At 37.1% G+C, this 23,305-nt stretch overlaps 1 protein-coding gene across 2 annotated transcripts; it reads left to right on the top strand.

Moving 5' to 3' along the window:
- The first annotated feature begins 2,465 nt into the window (after positions 1-2,465).
- LOC140768070 (proline transporter 2-like) lies at positions 2,466-23,073 on the top strand. 2 transcript variants are annotated; one of them, XM_073108157.1, is made up of 8 exons: positions 2,466-2,592; positions 2,707-2,931; positions 20,131-20,225; positions 21,045-21,231; positions 21,406-21,530; positions 22,044-22,265; positions 22,366-22,596; positions 22,680-23,073. In XM_073108157.1, exons 1-8 carry the CDS (start codon positions 2,502-2,504, stop codon positions 22,827-22,829), a joined length of 1,326 nt encoding a protein of 441 aa, XP_072964258.1. In that variant the 5' UTR covers positions 2,466-2,501; the 3' UTR covers positions 22,830-23,073. The 2 variants fall into 2 exon arrangements, with proteins under 2 accessions (XP_072964258.1, XP_072964259.1); XM_073108158.1 differs by having other exon boundaries at positions 22,044-22,193; positions 22,680-23,071.
- The last annotated feature ends 232 nt before the right edge of the window (positions 23,074-23,305 follow it).

Raw genomic sequence — 23,305 nt, forward strand, 5'->3', positions numbered from 1 at the left:
GGGATTTAGCTCTAATTGGAGTTTAGCATCGCCAATTATAATTTTTGGTTAAATCAATTTTATCAAAGGAGTTGGTGGTCTGAGTGTATATGTATTAATTGCTTCTATTGGAGAATTAATATAGATCAGTGTAGGAAAATGGTAGTAAGCAAATTGATAATGACGTGTATTCCATTATGTTTGTTGTGATATATAATAACATGTCATTTGCACACATGCACAACCACATAGGGGGTAACTACTGCATCTCGGCAATACCCAACATCTCTCTAGCCAGAGTTAGGGTCGTGAGATATTATTATACTTATATATATTACGGTGCATGCTTGTGGTCTCAACCTATTAATCACAGACAATCAAGCAATCGTTTTGCCGAGTGATGCATAATTTACTATCGATTAACGAGAGTTATATCCTTTAGGGTATTTAAGATAAAGAGAGAGAAGAGTAGGATAACGCAGACCTAGCAGTACCCAATGATGCACAGTCGGTGCAATGTTGTGAAGCTGAGGGCTCGAATGGTATTATCGATGTGCGATATTGGCCTATGTGATGGCTTACTTTAATGTTGTCTCATTGATTGCACTATTTTTAAACTATAGCAGTGGATACTTGCTGGGTCTTATGCTCACCATCTTTTAGTGAAAATATTTTTAGATCGACGAATGGACCTGAGCCTATATAAGATCTAGAGAAGACTACTTTTAGTTTTTTTTTTATTTATTTTATTCTTGGAAAGTGAACTAGATAGCTTGTAGCCCTTGCGTGGGCATTGGGATCTATTTATGCTTTATAATTTTGGGGCTTGTTTTGGCTTACGATGTTTTGGGTTTCCTTCTGTTTTGTATTATTTGGGAAATATGATATTTCCTTCTATTTATTGTGTTGAAACATTGACCAATAGTTCACGTGGACATCATGTGGGTTCCATCCACATGAGGGGCACGTGTATTTGGTAGGGGTTTTACATAATGGAGATAGTGTTGAGTTAAGAATAATTCGACACGTTTAGTTTAGAGTAGAGAAATAATTTTTAATGGTCTCTAAGAAATGATATCAAAATATTGATCAACAGCTTCTAAAAGATGATTTCCAAATTAACAATTGACGTCCTCCATCCTAGGGTTAGATTAGAACCCTTTATATATTTCTTAGAGATAAGATAAATATCTCTTAAAGATAAAGTAAATATCTCTTAGAAATAAAATAAGTTTTCTTAGAAATAAGATAAATACATCTTAGAGTTAAAGCCAAATCTACGTCAAATCAAATCTTACATAACTTCATAAATTGTAAATTACGTGGGTGCGTTCATAAACATGGTCCAAATGTGTTTAAACACAATGATTTGAAGTGTGAATGCGTTACAAATGACCAAATATAAACATCTGTGCGTGTGAACACATGCATGGTGTGTTCAAATGGCCCAGCCCTCTATATTTTTGGATGCATTTCGAACGCCGCGTTCAAACGACAGATTAGTCAGTTTAATGCAGAGTGATAGTTCCTATGCCTTATATTTTTTTCATATTATTTCAATCTTTAGGATGCCATTTGAGCACTTTAATGATACTTTGACTTTAAAATTAATTTTTTATTTTAATATCTTTCATCAAATATTTTATAACTTGTGTATATGCTCATACATAAAATTTAAATATTTACATGGATATAAATTATATTTTAAAATATAATTTGTGAATTACATAAGTACAAATAAAACCTAACAAATGGGAGTGGAGATGATCAGCCTTAAAGAAGAAGGGGGACTGATAGATGAGGAGAAAAGAAGATGGTCGACCCTACTAGACTAGGGTGGATTGATAGTCAAGAACAAAAGGAATGACACCATCTTTCCAATGTCATTCTCTTCTTCCCCTTTCCTTAAATCATAGCCATCAACTAGTTCCTCACTCCTTATTCGTCGGTTTCCCTTTCTCTTTAAAACCCGACCACCTACTCTCTCCTCTTCCTCTCTAAGTATCAGATATATGCCACGTCATCATCACTTCCATTATCCATTTCGTTCCATCTTTAGATCTCATCATCTTTCCGATTTTACTACCTATTCGCCTACCTCCATCTCTATGAAGACTCACCTTAGCCCGATACACAATAATTGGTATCAGAGCTTGAATACCCTTAGGTCAGCTCATAATAATTGGTATCAAAACTTGAGTAACTCCTAGGATTGGTCGACAACAATTGATATTAGAGCTCGAGTACTTTTAGACTAGTTCACAATAGTTGATAGTTGGGATGTCTGGGATGACATTTTCTGTAAAACTTTCTCTCCTTTAATGCATTTTCTTTTCTTATAAGAGAAAAAAAAAAGGTAGTTCTGACTTTTCAATGATCATGTTGGTATTAATAATTAATACATTTCGCAAGGGCATTTGGTAAATATAACAATGGTCGACCAATATATATATATATCGAGAGTATGACCATTCTAGCTCATCCAAAGCTTACTCTCTTCATTTGCTGTGGAGGAGAGAGAGATGGAATCAGTAAGCATCGAAACCAGCCAACTAACAAAGAACCAGAGGCGCAACGATTATGATACCACTTCCGCTCATGTCGTTGATAAAGGTAATTAAGTTCTTTCTTGGCGTGAGAAAGAAGAAAGATGTAGATCCTAATTTGTTTATTATTAAAAGTCGATGATGGATTGATGGGAATATTAATTTATTCATGACATGGCAGATTCATGGCAACAAGTGGGGTTGCTTCTGGTTACTGGTTTCAATTGTGCCTATGTTCTCAGCTTTTCCAACTTGATGCTCGTACCTCTTGGCTGGGCTTGGGGTCTCACCTGCCTTGTGGTCATGGGGGCTTTTACCATCTATGCCAATTGGCTCTTGGCCGGTCAACACGTCATCGACGGCCAAAGATTCATCAGATATAGGGACCTCGTGGGTTTTCACTTTGGTACTCTCTCTCTCTCTCTCTCTCTTTCTCTCTCTCTCTCTCTCTCTCTCTCTCTCTCTCTCTCTCTCTCTCTCTCTCTCTCTCTCTCTCTCTCTCTCTCTCTTATTACTTCCAACAAATTTAGAATGAATTTGGCAGACATATACGATTGATTAACTTTGTCTGTGAATAGAAACTATCCACAAGTTATTATTAGTTTTAAAGTTTTTCTGATACTCAACCACATAAAATTACTCATCAATTGTGCTGACAGATAGGTATTTGACTACAACTTGTAGCCTTTTCGCTGTTCTTAAAAGCTCATGGATTCAAACATTATATAATTGTTACTACCTCTATTTTGTTTTATTCTAGCGATAACTAAATCACAACAGAGACTAGAGTTATTATATTATCTAAGTTAATTAGGGAACCATTATATAATTTCCTTTTGCATTCTTGCATAAGAAAAAGAGATTGAGTTTGAACTAAGGACCTCCTTCATGCTCCATGCTGTTAAAGTTTGAAGTCATAGAAAACCGCTTACTCTTTATATTCTCCAACAATCATGTTCTATTAATAACGATGATATGATACTGTATGTTGATCATATATATATAGGAGCAAATTAACTTAACACTTAAGACTAATTTTGTACCAACGAGGTGAAAACCATGGATGCCGGATTTCTAGTTTCCTTCTACGTACCTCATAATGTCAACAAAGATACAAAAGGAGATGATGCTGGTCCATAAAAAGAGTTTAGTTGCGCCATTGACAAAAGTTCTAAATATTGAACTCGAAGATTAATTGTGATCCTTCTTTTCTGTCATCCCATCGGTAAGTCCTACCTTAGTCGAAAAACAAACAAAAAAAAAATATTATTCTTCACAAGATGGTCACCATGATGTGACCAATTAATCGGACTATTTGGGCTCTTCCTTGAAACACTTTGGTTCCCACAGGTGTGGAGAAGTACACTCAATTTGCTTTGAATTTTATTTTAATTAAACAGCCTGTAAGTTACTGGCAGGATAATGAGAAAAATTCTTTGTAATAATTAAATTGAATAACTAAGTCTATTTTCCAATGCACTCAGCACAATTTATCCTCATAAATATTATTTAAACACTTAATTCCTTAGAAAGATAAAATCTCAATTATTTGGGCTAAAAATCGAAAGCTGATAGCTAGTCAACTTGTCAGATCCATTTCCAATAGTAAACTTGAAAATTGCACGTCTTTGTCTCTGTAATAAAAGTTTTGTCCCATCTACGGACCAGTCTTTGATTCCTTAACTGGTCAAATATGAGTGGAGCAAGAATAATTATTGCAAACAATTCACCTATTCTTCTAGTAAGTAATCCAATATAATATTCAGATGTGATAATCCAACGGCATTGCCAAGCTTCGATCGCACTGGATTGGGAAACAAATAAGTCAATAGCTGAGACATTCCGAGCCTTTAAATTAATAATAATATTATATGCATGGTCTATAGGACCACATCAGGTGTGGATAAGAGTAAGAGTCTACATTTCTCCTCTCATTAATTTTTCTTATTTGTTGCAATAATTAAGGACGGCAATTATTGGTACTTTCGCCATCATCTTCTTTCTAGAAGAGATCATTTGAACTCTGTATTTTATTTTTAATCTCTCAAAAATATAGTGATATGTTAATTTTCTTAATAGATAATTATCTTATAAATAAGTTAATTTAACTATAGATAAAAATGATATTAATATTCTAGAATAAATTTTTTTAAGGTTAAAGTAAAACTACAAGGGGAACCAAACCTTAAGGTCCATTGAGCGCTATTTTAGGCTTTTATTTTTTATTTTTTAATGTAATCAAATATTCTTTAATTTGTTTGGAGTTGTTAATTGAAAATTAACGCGATATATTTTGAGCCATTAAAAGAAAAAATATATAATCCGATAATAATAAAAACAAGTAAATTCTATGGTACTTTAATAAATTTCTCTATTTGTTTTTTTTTTGTCTACAATCTCTTCTCTTCCTGATTTTCTAGTATATTATTTAGTATTAATTCATTTTGTTACTTTTAGTTTCTTTTTCTCTAATAGCTAACTTATCTTCATATAATATTTTAATCCTAAATAGAAAGAGCTTTTCCATAAAAAATTAAATAATTTAAAGGGAAATATTAGAAGAAGACATTATATACATATAATTTAGGTAGGTGAGGCAATTATCGTCCCTGAGGTCCAGTGGATCCGCTACTGCTTCTAGGTGAAAGGAAGTTGAAAATAAGTTACAAAGAAATATCAGGAATATAGGCTTCATTTCATTACACTTGCATCTTTGGATAACTTAGAAAAAAAAATCCATAGAAATTTTAACATGTCAAAATTTTGGAGGAAAATATTCAAAATAAGAGAGAGGTGAGGAGGAGATGGAGTGGTGTTGGTTGTAATTGTGATTGTTGGGAAAATTTGTGAAGTAGAATAAAATATAAATAGAAATTTGAGTTGATAAGGCAAAATGTTGGTACCTTTCTTTAAGATATTAGTTTTTTTATATTAATAGTCTTGTAGACTAGGGATTTTCATTCGGCCCAAAAGTGCCACTGACAACTGATGGCAGTTCATCCTAGATTTTACAAGGTGTTCTTTGGTCAGCCAAACTAGCTAAATGATGAGTAAAGGTGTTATTGCTCCTATTGATATAGCAGCGCATGAGATGGGGTGGAAGCTATCCTAGTACATTCTTGAATAACCCTAAGGATTGTCCAATTCGTGTCTGTGGTGAACGCTTCACCGTTGACGGCATTAACAATGATCTTAGAGTCGCTGAAGAGCCAATAGGTGTTCCTTGCTGCCTAGTTAGGGATCTCCTTTAACCCTTCCAGCAGCACTGAAGCTTCCCCCGCTAGTGCACTTTCGCAATACTGTAGGAATATAGATTTGCTAGTGCAAAATCCTATTGGAAATATGTAGAGAGCGATACTAATCCCACTAGTATGCCCCCTTTCTAAGCAGCATCCACCCAACATATGAGAAGATCCCTCTCCAAAGGCCAAGCTAGTGGATCCTCCATTTGATCTCTATTGTTGGTGTCATGAACGTTGGAGACATGGATGGGTTTCCACAGTCGATCCGCCTCGTCCATTACTCTTCTTGGATCAACCTCTTCTCGCTTGAACACCAAGTTGTTCCTTGCTTTCTAGATGGCCCACATTAGAGTAAACGCATACGTGAGCTGGTCGGACGTGAGATTGTTCTTAGTAGTTAGTATCCATTCCATTCCTCCAGACTTTACGAGCAGCTATCCAATCTTAATCCTAGCCTTGAGGCAAACTAAATAGCCCTCACCATGTTACAACCCAATAACAAGTGCTCAACAATTTCCTTCATAGATTTGCACACTAGGTAGGTATCATCCACCATCGGCACCCGCTTATTCAAGGCAGCAGCCATCGGGAGTGCGCCAACTATGCATCGCCAAAGGAATGTTTTCACCTAGGGTATGGATCTATTTGTATGCCACATTAGCTGCCAAATTTTGTTAGCGGTGCTTTGATTGTATGTGTTAGCTCTATCATTGCTATAATGCTCCTTGTAGAAGGAACCTATCGAGTAAATACCAGACAGGGTGTGCCTCCAAATGAGCTTATCCTGCGAAGATAGAGAGGTTAGACCCACTGATATGTTGAGAATAGTGGTTGCTATCTCAGTAGGAAACGTTGCTCTGATCAGCTCCTCCTCCCATTCGTCCTTATGTAGTAGGTGCTTCACATGAGTTATCCCAGATCAAACTAAGGGATCCATGGATCATTCTTTATGGTGGTGGATTCCCCATCTTCGATAATCCAGTGAGAACCTTACTTGACCTGGTCCTTGACTCCCATCATTGAGTTCCAGACCCATGTACTCCTTTGCTTCATCTTGGCCTACCAGACTGAAGTAGATGGGCAATATTTAGCTTTTAACACCTTGGCCTAGAGAGAGTGAGGATTTGATATCATCCTCCATACTAGCTTAGCCACAAGCACTTGATTGACATGGAGCAGTCTTCTAACTCCCAATCCTTCGACTTTCATTGGCTTGCAGATGCTATCCTAGCTTTTGAGGTAGACACTCCCTTTAGCTATATCAAACCCCTACCAAAAGTCTGATAACTACAGTTAGCTTGTCTAGCAGCTTCTTTGGGAACAAGATTGATGATATGTAATATGTTGGTATAGCATTGAGTACCAATTTAATGAGGACTAACCGACCTGCATGCGATAGCTATTTAGCTTTCCACCCATCTAACCTTTGCTTGAGTTTGTTGATGATGAAACTGAAGGCCTCCACTTTAGATTTCGAAAGGAACATAGGGTTGCCTAAGTATTCGTCTTGCTGTCTATGCTTTTCACATTGAGTATATTGAGAACCACCATCTTCTTACTCGCCTCTATCCTCGAGTTGAAATGTATTGCTGATTTATTAAAATTAATAGCTTGTCCAGACCGGTCACAGTACAAGCCAATGCAGTCCTTTAGGCAAGTAACCTTCTCCACCTTTGCTCTCCTGAACAAGAGTAGGTCGTCAGCGAACATCATGTGTGAGATAGGAGGTGCATTCCTTGCAATCTTGATACCTCGAAGCCTATTCATCTTCATCTCATGCTCTAGGAGCAAAGATAAGATGTTAGAGCCAATGATGAATAAGTAGGGCGATAAAGGGCACCCTTGCCGTATGCCCCTAGTAGGAGAGAAGTACCCGTCAGCACAACTATATATTTCCACTGCTAAAGAAGTGGAGGAGATGCAATCATGAATTAAGGCAATAAAATCATCAGGGAATCCAAAGATCCCCAGGACTCACCAATGAACTTCCATTCCATCTGATCAAAAGCTTTAGAGAAGTCCACTTTGATCATAAACATCCTTGACTTACTTTGAGTGTTTGTTAGAAATCTTACCACCTCTTGAGCTAGAACTAGGTTATCAACGATCTTCCTCCCAAGTATAAAGGCATTTTGAGCCTCCAAGATCAAAGAGTTCAAAAGAAGCTTCATTCTCATGGCAATGAGTTTGACAATTGCTTTGTAAGTGGTGTCACAGAGACTTATAGGCTCAAAATCACTGACAGTATTTGGAGCTTCCTTCTTTGGAATAAGGACTATGTTGGATCTATTCAAAGCCTTTCTTTGGAATAAGGGCTATGTTGGATCTATTCAAAGCCTTATCCATCCTTCTGATAGAGCAAAAGCTTCTCATAGAATTGCAAATGGTAGGTTACAGATTAGACCAACACATCTAGAAAAACCTAGCATTGATACCATAAGGGCCTGCAGCTCGGTCTAGAGCCAGGCTCTTTAGGACAAATCCAATTTCAGGTTTGTAGTAGTGAATGTCTCCCTGAAGTGATGCAGAAAGGCTTCCTTGATCTCCTTTTGACAGTGAGTCCACTACCCATTACCCAGCTTGAGACCATCTATCATGTTTCTTCTTTTGCAAGCAATAGTAGTAGCATGAAAGAACTTGGTGTTCCATTCTCCCTAGACTAGCCATCATATCCTAGAATGCTGGTTCCAGAATATCTCTTTTCGTCAGAGCAAATTATCGTGCATGCAGCGAAGCACTTGTTCCCGAGCCTGGCCCTCCTCACTTATGGCACTAGTCTAGAGTTGTAGAATTTCTCTTTCAAGAGCACATATTCTTTCCTTTGGGTTACCACCACTTTCCTTTGCCCAACTTTTAATCTTCTCCATGAGAGCACGCAGGTTGGAGGAGAGTGAATGACTGCTACTGTAGCACTGCACCCAAGCCTCCTTATAGCACTTAGTGAAGGATTCCATCGTAAACCACCAGTTCTCCATGTGGAACTTGCGTCTTTGTCTACCCATCAGTAGAGCCATATGTAAGAGAATAGGATTGTGATTTGCTTGAGATGGTCGGGAGATGAAAGACCCTAGTAGAGTGGAATAGGGTGCTCCAATTTGGTGAGACAAGCACATGATCAAGCCTCTCTCTAATTAGGTCACATGATACCCTTCTATAGGACCATGTGTAAGTAGGGCCTAAACAGCCTAAGTCCATCAGACCCGATTGTTGAATCCAACTAGCAAACATTTTGAGTTTTCTGCCATTAGAAGAAAGACCCTTCTTTCTCCGTTGTTATTGAGATGTTGTTGAAGTCTCCCATGCAATAGAGAGGGAGATTTGAGGTCTCCAAGTATTGGCTAATCTTGTTCCATAGAGAGGAGTGGTCTGATAGTAGGGGTTGCCGTAAACTTTGACAAAAAGCTAATCCAAGTTGGACGAACTACCATGGATATGGGCAAAAATAAAGTTTGAGGTAGCTTCTGTAACCACAGCTTTGACGCTGTCCTCCCACAGTAGCCAGAGGCCACTAGACCAGCCAGTTGAGCTCATAATAAAGGAGTTTTTAAGAGAGAGCCGGGAGATAATCCTCTCAGCTTCTTAGGTGCCACATTAGTTTCAGACAAGAAGGTTATCTTAGCTTTGGACCCGTGGAGGATGCTTTGCAAGTTACGAACTGCCGATAAGCCTCCACACCCTCGATAGTTCCATGCCAAAACATTCATTGGTCCCTCTACAGTGGGCCTGGACTCACCGTAGCAGTGTAGGTCTTTGGGCCGACCTCTAGCACATTATTGGCATCAATTAGAGCTGATACAGTGTGCGTTTAGACTAAGATGAGAGGGCGACATCAGCCTTACACTTGTTAGGAGAGCATAAACTTGAGCTTCCTTCCTCTATGGTTGTGTTAGGTTTAGTGGACCCACTGATAGTTGGTGTGAGTGCTAGTTCACATAGGGAGTTAGTAGGTTTTGCATGAGAAGTGGGTAGGACGTGACTTGCATGACTTTGGCTAGTTGGGCTAAGAGAGGTAGAGTGTTTGGTTTTCAGGGGATGGGGAGTGTTACTAGTTGAGTCTGTTATCTGGAGATGGGTGAGGCTCTCAACTTCTTTGACATGAATAGTGCAGAGGCTTGGGCTGTCGATCTTTTGCGACGGAGTGGTGTTCTAGTTGTCTCTAATAATTCTAGTTTTTGAGAAGACTGATGGTGACTTCTCGACATGGGTATTAGATAGGTTAAGCTTCCCTGCCAAATTCGGCTAGATCTTAGGTGAACTCCTTGTAGGGACCGACATGTGCTTCTCCCTAGTACCCAACCTAAACAAGCTGCTAGAGGTATCTAGGACTTCCCCTACCACCTCTTCTTTGACCCGTAGTATCAACTTCTCCACCGTTGAGGTTGAAAGGTATTCTAGTGGCAGTCCCATGGCACTAGACCCAGAAGTTGCATTTGTCAAAGAGCCAGCATTCCAGGGAGGTGTTTGGTACCAACTATGCTGTGCCAAGGAGAACAAATCCATATTGAAAGTCCAGAGGGAGCCAAACCACACCTTTCATTAATCAATTTCCTTCTCAAAGGATATCAACAAGGTATTTCTACTAGCATCTATGAACTCCACCATTCCTCTAGATTCCATGTTCGTCTGAGGGAGTTTTTGAGGCTAGTTCCGTTGAATAGACTCCTCCATGCTCCATGCATCCTTCGTGGAGGAGCCTAGAGAATCTTCAAAGGAGGAAGGTATTTAGGTGCGGGTGGGGGAAGGAGAAGGAGGGAAGGCTGGGGAGGGGAGCAATGGAGTTTTTGCTCTGAGAAGAGGAGAAGACTAGGAGAGGAGACTCTGCCCAGGAGAAAAAATACGTTGTCACAAATGTTAGGTGAAATAAAAATTTGAGTTGATAAGACAAAATATTGGTACCTTTCTTTAAGATATAAATATTTCCACGAAGGTACATGTAGACTCTTAGAAATTCCATCTCAAGGATATGAGGTCTTGGTTACAAGTTTCTAAGGGTTGTTTTTCCACGAAACTTGGGACCAATCAATAACCCAAAAATCAAGAAGGAAAATTTAAATCAATGACTTTATATGAAGAAAGGTGGATCAAATATAGTATGACTGTTTTTTTTTTAATCTTTTAGATGCTCTCTTTCTCTTTCTTTAAAGTGTTTTATAGACGAAATAAATAATTTTTTATAACAAGACACATCTCATTTAAAATGGAACCTATTGGACCAAATAAAGTTGTTTTTTCAATGAGGAGATTTTTTAGAGGTGTTTGAATGGATTCTGAATATTAGATAAAATTTACTGTCCAAAAAAGTCTATTTGAACGGATCTATCTTATAGGAACATATTTAAATCTCATTCAAATATATTTCTAATAGATTTCCTGCAACACCATTTTTTACTATTATTTTGAAATAAGTGGGAATTGTATGGTATTTTCTTACATAATATAAAACAAGACTTGCATAAAAGGAGCTATTTTTATATAAAAATAAAAATAAATAAAATATTTGGATAATGTATAATGTATCGCTATAGGTGGATGACTTTTAATCTATGATTGGAACAAAATTTATATACTTTGAATGGATGAGAGGATAGACCTTGAACTCAAATTATTAAAGTCAAATGACTTAACTACATTCTACACAGTTATTGGTCCTCTTAAGATAGTGCATTTTACTGATAACCTATAGAAGGTGACTCTAACCTCCATACCTACAAAGGTAGTCTCATCAAGAGTGTCCATAACTACTTTGTTTCTACTAATACTATGTGAAAACTGTTAAGGACTAATGTCCATTCTTACGTTGTGAATTTATGTGCATTAATTTAGATATAGAATCTTGGATTAAATAATGACATCCCCACTATGATAAAATAATATGCACACAAAATATGACCTACATATCAGTATTTCTTTTTTTTTGGATAGTTAATGATTAAGTCATTTGAACTTAAAGAGTAGGTTGTTAATTATCTATTCTTGAATCAATAAAAGCCTTGTATTCCTCAAAATTTTTTTCACTCTCTTACCACCTTACCACTAAGTTGTTTGATGAGTGGATCTCCAATCACTTAATCCTTAGATAAATACTCCATAGTAAGCTAACCCTTCTTCACAAGTTTCCTCTACTCTAAAAGGTTAGGTTACTACATGCCTCTACAAAAGAGGTACTTTGTTCAGCCCGGAGGTCATATAGATTGAAACCTCGAGTAAGTTTAACAAAAACCTTTCCCATATCTAAAACTATTGCGCTTCAAAGGGCTTAAATTCTAGGGGTAGGGGTTTTTTTTTTGAAAAATAGTCCATAGACTAAATCATTCATTTAAAATAAGGTTATAATGGAATTTTACCGGAGGGTTAATCCATTCTTTACGGACAAGATTTGAGACAACAAATTTAGCTAGGCATTGGAGATCCATTGTCGGCATTGAAGCTATTGTCCAATCCACATTGTCCTTATCAGGATTGTTTAGTAGATGAGACTAAGCTTTGGCAAATCACTAAAGATCTAGATTCTTCTTCCAGCGGCTAATATTGAGGCTTCCATGATGGTAAGAAGGATTGCTTGAACTTCTTTGTGAAGAGCATTCAGATAGTTTTCCAAGAAGGTAGCTTTCCCCTACAGATTGAGGAGAGATGCACGGCTAAAGAAAAACAGGCTTCTCTTACGTGGGATCCATGCCATGCAGCATTTGACCGACCAATAACATCTCTATCACAAGACTAGAAATAGTCCAAAGAGGAGAGTTGACTGGCTTTCCCCAAAGGTAGTAAAGGGACATCCAGGGCATGCATTTGGGATTGCTTTTTCTATAAGATCTACCATATTTATCATTTTGATAGGGCAAAGTCTTTCCCTACTAAAAAGGTGACTGTTCCTACTCTTCTGTATGCTCCAAAGAATGGTGAGGGAGTAGGTAAATAATTCTCGCTGAGCAAGGTCATTGTGAAGCTTGAGTATCCATTTATCTAGCTTGAAGGATGAGATCTCAATTCTTAGCCCTAGATTGCATTAGAACCAAATTGCTCTAGCAAAATCACAATAGAGGAGAAAATGGTCGATTGATTCTTTTGTGTGTTGACAGAGGGTATGGTGGGATTGATATCGTTTATTCTCTAGTGTAGAATTGTTCTAGTGGGAAGGGCACCAACAATGCATCCCTAGATAAAAACTTTAACCCTAGGAGGAGCATCTTTGTCTTTCCAGATTGCCTTCCAAAGGATGTTAACCTGTCCCAGGGAGGAAGAACTGAGCCAGTTCCCACTAGAGATAGTTTAATCAGCCGACTTAGTGGAGAATACTCCATTAGGTTTGGGTTTTCATATTAAACGATCATTCTTATCATACTATAGAGAAGGAGAACTTGATCTTCTGAAGTGGTTTAGGGGGGAGGGAACTGATGAGGATTAGAGTCGGATGCATGGATCATGCCTAGGTTGTATTTGAATACCATTCCCTGACTCCCTAGTGATGTTTTGCTTGCGAATGATTTTGACACTAAGAATGGATGCCCAGGTAAGGAGGTGCTTGGAAAGTATCTTACTTTAAGGAGTTTGACCCAACTACTGTTAGAATTAGTGATTAGACACCAAGCAAACTTAAGGATTAGGCTTTTGTTTACAAGGTCCAATTGTCTAATGCCTAGTCCCGCGGTAGCAGAAGGTCTACAGATGTAATATGCTTACTCTTGTAAGTTTCTTACTTTTTTAGAAATATAATGCAGCTTGATTATCATAATATAAAGTAATTGAAGAGTTAGGATTTCATTAAAGAAGAATATCATAAGCAATGCATAATTATTATTTAGAAGACTATGCAACTAGGCCTTCACTCAAAGTAAATATTAAATTACTAACCAATTTAGAATTAGTCTTATTGAAAGTTCAATTAACATCACTATAACATTCAAGAAGAGAATTATTTCATCTATAATGTAAACCATAATGCATATGTTGAAATATCTCAAAGCCATAATGTAAACCATAATGCAACTAGGCCTTCACTCAAAGCTAGTTCGATCTAATGCTAATTACTAGGATTACTAGTAAATCTAGGAAAAAGAGGAAGATATTAGGGCAAGAATCAGTGTCTCACTATAATATAAGTAATAATCGGTCTATTATAGTTCATAGCATGCGCCAAATTACTAATAATTTTTGCATACTCTTTCGCTCTTTTGGCTTAATTTTACTAGGTTTTAGCTTATTGTTACTAATTGGGATCACACTTGGTTTATAATAAAAAAAGAATCAAATTTTCCTAATATTTTTCTCAATATAATGTAATTGTGTCAAAATATAAGCATGATTTTGTTTAATCATTTTGATGCCAAAATGATATCTACTTGACCAAGATCTTTCATCTCAAATGATCTAATAATAAATTCTTTAATTTCATTTATACTAACTATGTTAGTATCAAAGATATGTAAATCATCAACATAGAGGGAAGTATTACATTATATGTATCAATTATTTTAACAAAAACATAACTCTCTACTTTATTAATTTTGAAACCAAATTTCTTAATTTCTTGTTTAAATTTCTTATATCATTATTTAGACCATAAAGAGATTTGTTTAACTTGCAAATTTTATCTTTAAGTCATTTATCACATAACCTTCTAGTTGCTCAATATAAATCTCTTCTTCTAATTCACCATTTAAAAATATCATTTTAACATCTCTTTGATGAATTTCTAAATTATACAGAGAAGCAAAAGTAACGTAACTCTTATATAAATAACCTTTGTTACCTGTAGAAAAGGTCTCAAATTACTCAATTCCTTCTCTTTGACAATAATCCTTGGATGCTAATCTAGCATTATAATTTTCAATACTTCAATTGGGTTTAAATTTCTTAGTAAATACCTATTTACATTGATACGATCCACCTTTGAACAATGATCTGTAGGTGTCTTCCTACTCCCTCGAGCGATACAAGTTTGAATATAATCTCTGATTCACGATCCAACCTCCAATTTAGAAGTTATGTATACCGCAAATCTTCAAGGTTAAGGGGGTCTTTATGATTCAACGGATGGATCAGAATAAAATTTTAGGGTTTGATAGATCTGGGATGGAGGATTGAGTTTATCGGAATGAAATGACGAAAGGGGTGGCTGAGTGATGGTGGTGGTGGAACTCAGCTAGGGTTAGTAAAGGTTGATTAATGGAGGTGTAAGGTAGGTAGGAGTGTTGCACAAGGCAGAGAAGAGGTGAGAGAAGTGGGTCATTTCTTAGGGTCGAAAGGGGCAACTAGACGGAAAGGGGAAGGAGCTCGACCAACAATGGTGGTCGGCTGGTTTGAGGGAAGATTGAGGGAGAAAGAGAGAAAAGACAAAGGAGAAGAGTGGATTAATTTCTAAAAATGTTAAATAATTCCAAAGTAGTTACTATTCTCCATATTTGGAGGCTAGCCAAACGTCCAAAAGTAATAATGAAACCCTATTATGAAATATCTCTTCCATCGGGTGTTCAAACTAGCTCGTTAAGCCGTTCGAAAGACCGATACGTTGCCTCTATATGTGCGAATACGATGTAGACATTTGAATGTCGTGTTTGAATGGCTCTTCATGGCATTTGAACGCATCAGCTAGAAGTCTTTAATTTTTAGCAAATAAGAAAATAACTTTTACAACTCATAAGCAATAATTTTTAACTAAGGAGCAGGATTGTATCAACCCATTCTAGAGTCGAATAAGGCTCAATTTGGCAAAACCGTGTCAGTCCGCCATGCTTCCCCTAACTTGTCCATAAGGTGTGAAACTGGGGAACGCTCCAAATTGGGTCGACGTGAAGTCTTAGGCAGTGCTGCTGGTGGCTGAGGTATCACCCAAATGTCTTCTCCTATCTAAGAGGGTTGAGGTAGCCCAACTATCAAATGCAAGGTCAAGCTCGGTTGTGATCTCACCCTATTGTCCTATTGGAACGTCATCCATAAGTTGCTGAAATCAAATGTCATCGGTCCTAGGCTTTACAACCATTGTGTTCCTAATATCACATTAGCTCCTTACAAGGCCAGCGAATATAAGTATGCAATGAAATTATGGACTTGCTCCTAAATTCCAACTCGGCAACATAAACTATCCACCCATAAAACGGTACCATCGCCAATCACCACATCAAATCCAGTCGTTGGTTCCTCCATTAATTCAATCTTTCTAACCAGCCGCTCGTCTATAAAATTGTGTGCTCTCAGGGTCAATTAGGACATGCATGCAAAGCTTTCTAACAAGATCGTCCACCCGAAGGGTCTTCAATGCGATGGTACCCAAATATGCATGTAAGGAATTCCACCAGCATTTTCTCCTCTACGCACTCATCCCAATCCTTCTCCTAATACTCCTCTATGGGCTAATCACTAGCAATTCCATCCTCAGCACCCCTAAGACTGTCGATTAACCTTACACTCCTGATTGGTCTCGAACACCGATGTCTAGGAGTGAAACATTCATCGCAGCAAAAGCACAACCCTTCGCTCTACGTTCCTCCACCTGGACAAGCATGAGAATTCAAGTCTAGGGTCGTGTTCTATAACATCCCGCTACCAAATATACGCACCCACAAATGGGTGGAATCCACGTGATTTTTACGTGACATATTAGTTAAGGTTTTAACATAATACCCAAGAGAAAGCCTATATTTCCATAAATAATACAGACCATAAAATCTCATAACACCAAAGGCTATAACAAGCCCTAAAATATAAATTCAAAAATATAAGTAAAGTGCCAACGTAGGGGCAACAAGCCATCAAACTTAATTTACATGAATAAAATATATAGAAAGAAACTAAAACTAGTCTTTGCCAGATTTTCTACGAGCTCAGGCCTATTTACTGATCTAAAAAATATTTTCACTAGAAGGTGGTGAGCACAAAACCCAGCAAGCATCCACTACTATAGTCTAAAAGTAGTATAATCAGTGATGCAATAATAAATAAATATGAATATACGCATCATGATCAAATCAATGCATTAGTGTCCTATACTCAACATGTTTATTTAATGCACACATGCATTAGCAATTAATAACCTACTATGTGATATTTGGACTATCAAGTCCTAAAACTCGAGCTCACACCAAGCTCAGCCTATAGGACAAGTCAACACTACACATAATATGCGTCAACTCAGACTACTAAGTCTGTAACATAGACTCATGCAGAGCTATACATATAAGCCATATCAACACTAAAACCCGACCACACAAACACATAATGAAGGGTAGATCCTATTGGTAACTCGCTAGCCTGTCACACCCAACGAGTAGCATGAACAATTGTTCACCATCGTAGACTAAATAACTCAATCATAAGCTCATCACATATGTCAGTATCGCACATCGATATTACAATTTAAGCCCTCGGCTCCACATTATTGCACCACCGTGTAGAATATCATGAGTCATCGCTCACGGATGCCCTCACCCAATTTTATTGGGTACCGTTAGATTTATGACATCCTACCCTTCTCTCTCCATCTTAAATACCTAAATGGTATGACTATCGTCAATTGATAGTAAATCACTCATCGCCTGACGAAACGGCTGCTTGATTGTCTATGATCGACAAATTAAGATTTTAAGTATCTCCCACCCCTAACTCTAGCTGAGGAGGTGTTAGGTACTATCGAGATGCTATAGTTACCTCCTTTATGGTCGTGCATGTGTGTAAGTGAGATGATATTATACAGCACAACAAGTATAATAGAACACACATCATTATCATGTATTACGTGCTAACACACATGATTATGCCCAAGAAATATGTGTAGAAATCATGATACTTAAAATCTCACCAAACATCAAAATAAAATTAACATGTACAACGTGCAATAATAATAGCGAGAAAAACGTATGCACTCTCATAATATGAATGTAATGATGTCGTAACATAAGTTGTGTTATTCTCTATACTAATCTTAAATAATAAAAATTTTACTTGCCTGACATCGCTTTCATGATACTAGCTGCAACTGCGCCAAAGGATCATCCTCATAGGGATGGAATCCACCTTGATAGGGTAAGTAATAAAAAAATATAAGCACAAATACCTCTCACTGATTAATTAAATAACTCTATTGACGTCCGCTATAAGCTTGGGTAGGTCCATTTTAGAATTCTCATATTCATTAGTTAGGTAAGACCAGCATAATTATACTAAACCCTCACGTACTATTAAACGCAATTGAAATAATTTACTTCAAAGTATTGTTCATATCATTATTATCAATTTACAGTAATTCACGTAGCCAACATTTAATTATCAACTTCATTAAATAGTTCAATTTGCTTATTACCATGACTCTACATTAGTCTGTATTAATTCTCCAATATGAGAAATTAATATGGACACACCTCGATCACGGACTCCTTTGTTACAATTAATTTAACTAAAAACTTGATCGACCACACTAAACTTTACTTAGAGCTAATTCTCATTTAGGAGCAATTAGCAAAGGTACTCAAAGGCCTTAGTCTAATTTATTATAATTGATTTACAACAATTATTATAATTAGCAAGCAATCCTCAAAATAATGATAAATAAGGCTCATAATTAATATGATTAAAAAGATTAAAATAAATATAATAGATTAAGCAACAATTAATCTACTTGGGTCAACCCAAGGGTCAGAGACTCTAACATATACTAAGATTAGGCCCAAAGCCCCAAAGCACCGAACCTAAAAGCCTCACGGGCTAGGTCGCAACCCAACCCACCAGTCTAAGCTGGGTCGCAACCAACCCAAACCAACAAGCCAACCTAAGCCCAAGTTGGCTAGGTTGTAGCCTGCCCAGCCTGCCAGCCCACTAGTCGCTTGGATTAGGTGACAACTCAACTCACCAATAGATTGGACTAGGCAGAACCCAACCTAAGCCCAAGCTAGGCTGGGCTGGGTAGCCTAACCTAACCACAGCCCTACCTTAGGCTGGGCTGCAACCAACCTAAGCCAACTTGGGTTGGGGGTCAACCCAACACAAACCCTAAGGCTAGGCCGCAGCCCACCAAGGAAGGCTCGACCCAACCCATCTTGCTCCTCTTCTCGACCTAGCCTAGCCAAGAATGAGAAGGGAAAGGGTTGTTGGTGGGCACCACTATCGATAGCCAAGTCGGCGTACCGACCCAAACTTTACTAGCGGGGGAAGGCACCCAAGGTGCTGACTTGCCCATAACACAATGTAACTCCCCAATGACAATAGGGGAAGATACTAGTGATCCCAGCCGAACGGCAGCGTTGCCTGACCATGCTGGCACTCTCCCCTCGACTAGCAAAAGTTGGACGAGGACAAGTCTAGCCACTAGAGGTGGCCGACAGGAGAACCACCCTCAGCAAGGCTGCTGGCCGAGCGCATCCTTGCAAGGGCTCCAAAGGTGCCACCAAGGGTATCCTTGCGAGTAAGGGAAGCTCACTAGGCAAGGCACGAGTCCGCTAGCCGGCTAGATCACGACAAAACCAAGAGGAGAAAACTTTGGAGGAAAAAACCCAAGTCATTAACACATTTTTAAATTAAACTTACTTATTAAGGGAGAGAGATCCGGCGCTTCAATTCCTAGGTCGACGAGCTCGGTGGTGCTCCGACACAATGACATCCTCCAAGGGGGAAAAGGGTAGCTAGTAGGGAGAAAGAAGAAAAGAAGAAGGAAGAGAAAAAGAAAGAGGGAGGGAGAGAGAGAGAAGGGGCGCATATGCAAGTCATGTGTGCTCCATTTTTGTCTTTTTGGATGTTACAACACTCCCACCAGAAAGAAAAATTGTCCTTGAAATTGAAAGATAATTCACAACCGGAGCAAGATTGATAGATAGGTCCAAAATAAAAGCCTTAAAAGCTAACATCCTGAGTTAAAGGTCTTAACCAACTTACCAAGATCAATCATCGATTAGGAGGAACATTGACAACAAAAATAAATATACTAAGAACTTACTCTTATACTACCAGTGACTACAAAGATACACCACATATTAAAACTCCACATATTAAAACTCCTCGAAATAGGACGAAAATTGAAATTTGCCCACAACTAGTCCTTATAATGCGTGCCCTAGCTCGAGATACTACACCACCAATCCTTGGACTAATTTAGATATTAGACCCAACTCGAACTCTGATAACAAAGCATACTTTATTATTGACTAGGGATAAAAATCTAAAGATCCAGAATTCCAAACCAACTAGACACCACTAGGAATCGCAGTCACTCGGTATCAACCAAAAGAAAAGGTATATAGATATGGTTCCCTTATTCTTTAATGAATTTAAATATATTTAATCTTCTACTGCTTTAACTATCACTGTTCTTTTCTTTAACTATAATGGACGTTCGAGCTGACACAAGAACTATTCAATTAACTTGACTTCTCTTATAGGGAGAAGAATGTATTATACCACGTGGTTCTTGCAATTCACAACTATACTTCTTGGCAACATGGGCTTCATTCTTTTAGGAGGAAGAGCTTTAAAGGTTTATGCACTTCACTCGTCAACGAATCTTTTTCAAATGAAATTGAAACCGTAAATCTGTACACTTGTCTTTGTTAATTCTATCATAGAAAGCATAGTTAAACTATATATATAGAGAGAACAACCAGCTTTTGATGGTCAAATTTATTTATACTTTTTCAGCCTAAGATATCCAAATATTATCGTTAAAGGTATATATATATTATTGTCGTTTATATAGCTTAAGTTTTTGAGACATTTAATTAATTATTTAACATGCACGGGAGCCAGTATTTTCAGAGGTTGTGAATTAAAATCTCATCTAAGCCCTATCTAGTCACTATTTTGGAGTAGTCTGAAGGTATTACACATCCTCATATTAATTATTTGTCCACGAGCAAGCTGCACATGAGGGGCGTGCTAGAAAACATGATATCTATTATTGGTCTGTCACGTAACAACTTATGTGTCAAACCGACTATCTAACCATTCTATTCAAGTTGTCAAATTTATTAACTTTTTGAATTGTTGCTTCGCAGTGCCTTTTCCAGTACTGTCTTTTTTGCTCTACGTAATTATTGGGTACAGATGATATTGCTTTGGAACAGCATAGGTTAATCTCTAGAAAACGTTATTCTTAATACTTGTACTAATTTCAGATGAAGTGGAATGTACTTAAGATTTTTCTTTTTTGAAAAAAAGGATAGTACTGCAAAACCATGGCAGATCTGGCAAATTAGTACTGCTACATTGTTTCCAAATAAGTAAATTAGTCTAGAGATGGAGGCTAGAATCTGAACTTCTTGTGCAGTCATTTACACATGTTCCATTTTGCAATTAGGAAATCAATTCAGAGTTCAGTGGCTCCCCAGCAAGGCTTCAGGTGTTCATTGTTGCAACTGGTGTTGTCTACTTCATTTTCGCATATTTTGTACCCACTATGTCAGCCATGAAGAATTGGCTAGCTACCTCAGCTATCCTCACCCTAACATATGATGTGATTCTTGTGGTGATACTAGTCAAAGATGGTAAACTTTTCTTTTTCTTCAGTTCTTTATTTGTAATTGGTACTTAATGAACTCACCATCAATCCTTTATGTTATTCCTGAACAAACTGAATGATGTCTGATAGATTAATTTATAGAACTTGTTAACTGCAAGATTTCTATTTGTTTAAATCTTATCTTGTCCGTCTATTGAAGGAAAATCCAATAAAAGCAAGGATTACACAATTCATGGAAGTGAAGCAGATAAAGTGTTTAATGCCTTTGGAGCTATATCTGCCATTCTTGTTTGCAACACATCTGGCTTGCTACCAGAGATACAGGTTTGGAAGGAACAAAAATTAGTAGCTGAATATTAACCATGCTTCTCCTTTAAGGACTTTTACATGCTTCCTAAAAAAACTTTTTGAATATCATAATTGTTACCACATTCTTTCAAAGAACTATCTTGCCTTTATATCAATTGTTCAAAATGATTTGAAAGATATTTAATGATGGATGATACCATTGTACGCAAGAAAATAATCTACAACAAATATTTTGCACTCAAAACTTAAAAAAAAGGATACTTTGTTCGTTTATATACATTTGTTAACTTTAACAACCACATATTTAAAATATTCGTTATTATTCCTTCAAAAACTGTATTAACGCAATTTTGAAAGAGTAAACAAATTTCAGTATCAATTATAATATTTTGAAGAATGTAGTTGTGATATTTTAAAAGTTGTCAGTAGTAATTATGTAAATTTCCCTTTGTGTTGAGATTGTTTCATCTATAAACATCAATTATTAGTACCAACTTATGAAGTATTTACATTAAGTGAGCATTCCAGTCAACTCTTCGCAAGCCAGTAGTTTCCAACATGAGAAAGGCATTGGCAATGCAATATACAGTTGGCCTTGCGATTTACTATGGAATAAGCATAGCTGGTTATTGGGCATACGGCTCCTCAGTTTCAGAGTATCTTCCTCAACAGCTAAGTGTAAGTGGGCCTAGATGGGCAAAAGTAGTGATCAATTCCACTGCCTTTCTACAAAGCATAGTCTCCCAACATGTACAAGTTCGACTTGTAATTTATATCAAGTGTATATATATATATACTTCAATGATCTATTTATTAACTAATATAATCTACTATTTGCTAATGAAATCAGATTTTTGTTGCACCAATACATGAGGCTCTTGACACAAAGTTTCAGAGACTAGAGGAGAGCATGTTCTCCAAATATAATCTCGTTTGCCGTTTCTTCTCACGAGCACTTCTTTTCGGTGTGAACACATTCATCACGAGTTTGTTTCCATTCATGGGAGATTTTGTAAACCTCTTTGGATCATTTACACTTTTCCCGCTTACATTTCTATTCCCAAGCATGGTCTTTATTAAGGTATGGACTTCTAAAAGCACAAATATTACCTGGTAAAGTTTGTTCATTCCAATAGTACTGCAATGTTATTTGTTGCGCTGCAGATAACGAGCACGACTGCTAGAAGAGAACATAAGTTATGGCATTGGATCAGTATTATATTATCTTTGCTCCTATCTGTCATCACTACAACTGCGGCCGTTCGACTGATACTAAATAATGCCAGGATATACCATTTTTTTGCTGATACATGATGTTACGAAGGATTGATACGTTACATCTCTTTGTTTGCCCAACTAGGTGATCCTATATGTTCAACAAATGTTCAAAATTATTTCAATCATCATCTCTGAAGACATTGAAGTGAAAAATGAGAACAACTGCAGCAAAGTGTTTAACTTTTTCATGATTACACATTAATTATTGAAGATTAAGTGTATGTATCAAATATATATATATATATATATATATATATATATATATATATATATCGATTAAATTTGGACTGAACCTTCAAGTTTGTCAAATTGGTACGTAATAGAAATCGAGTGCTTTGTTTGTGCTAATTGTTTAGAGCTAATTAATTTTGGTTGTATACTCCTATAGTTTTCCTATCATTGAAAGAGATTATGTTTGCTACTCAGATCAAATCATGTGTATGTGTATTATTTTGTAATGACAAATTACTTGAAATAAAACACTAGTAATTATGCTGTAGAATTTAAGAATT

The sequence above is a fragment of the Typha angustifolia genome, chromosome 10 (genome assembly GCF_048772165.1).
Source record: "Typha angustifolia cultivar Huaian chromosome 10, ASM4877216v1, whole genome shotgun sequence".
NCBI lineage: Eukaryota > Viridiplantae > Streptophyta > Magnoliopsida > Poales > Typhaceae > Typha > Typha angustifolia.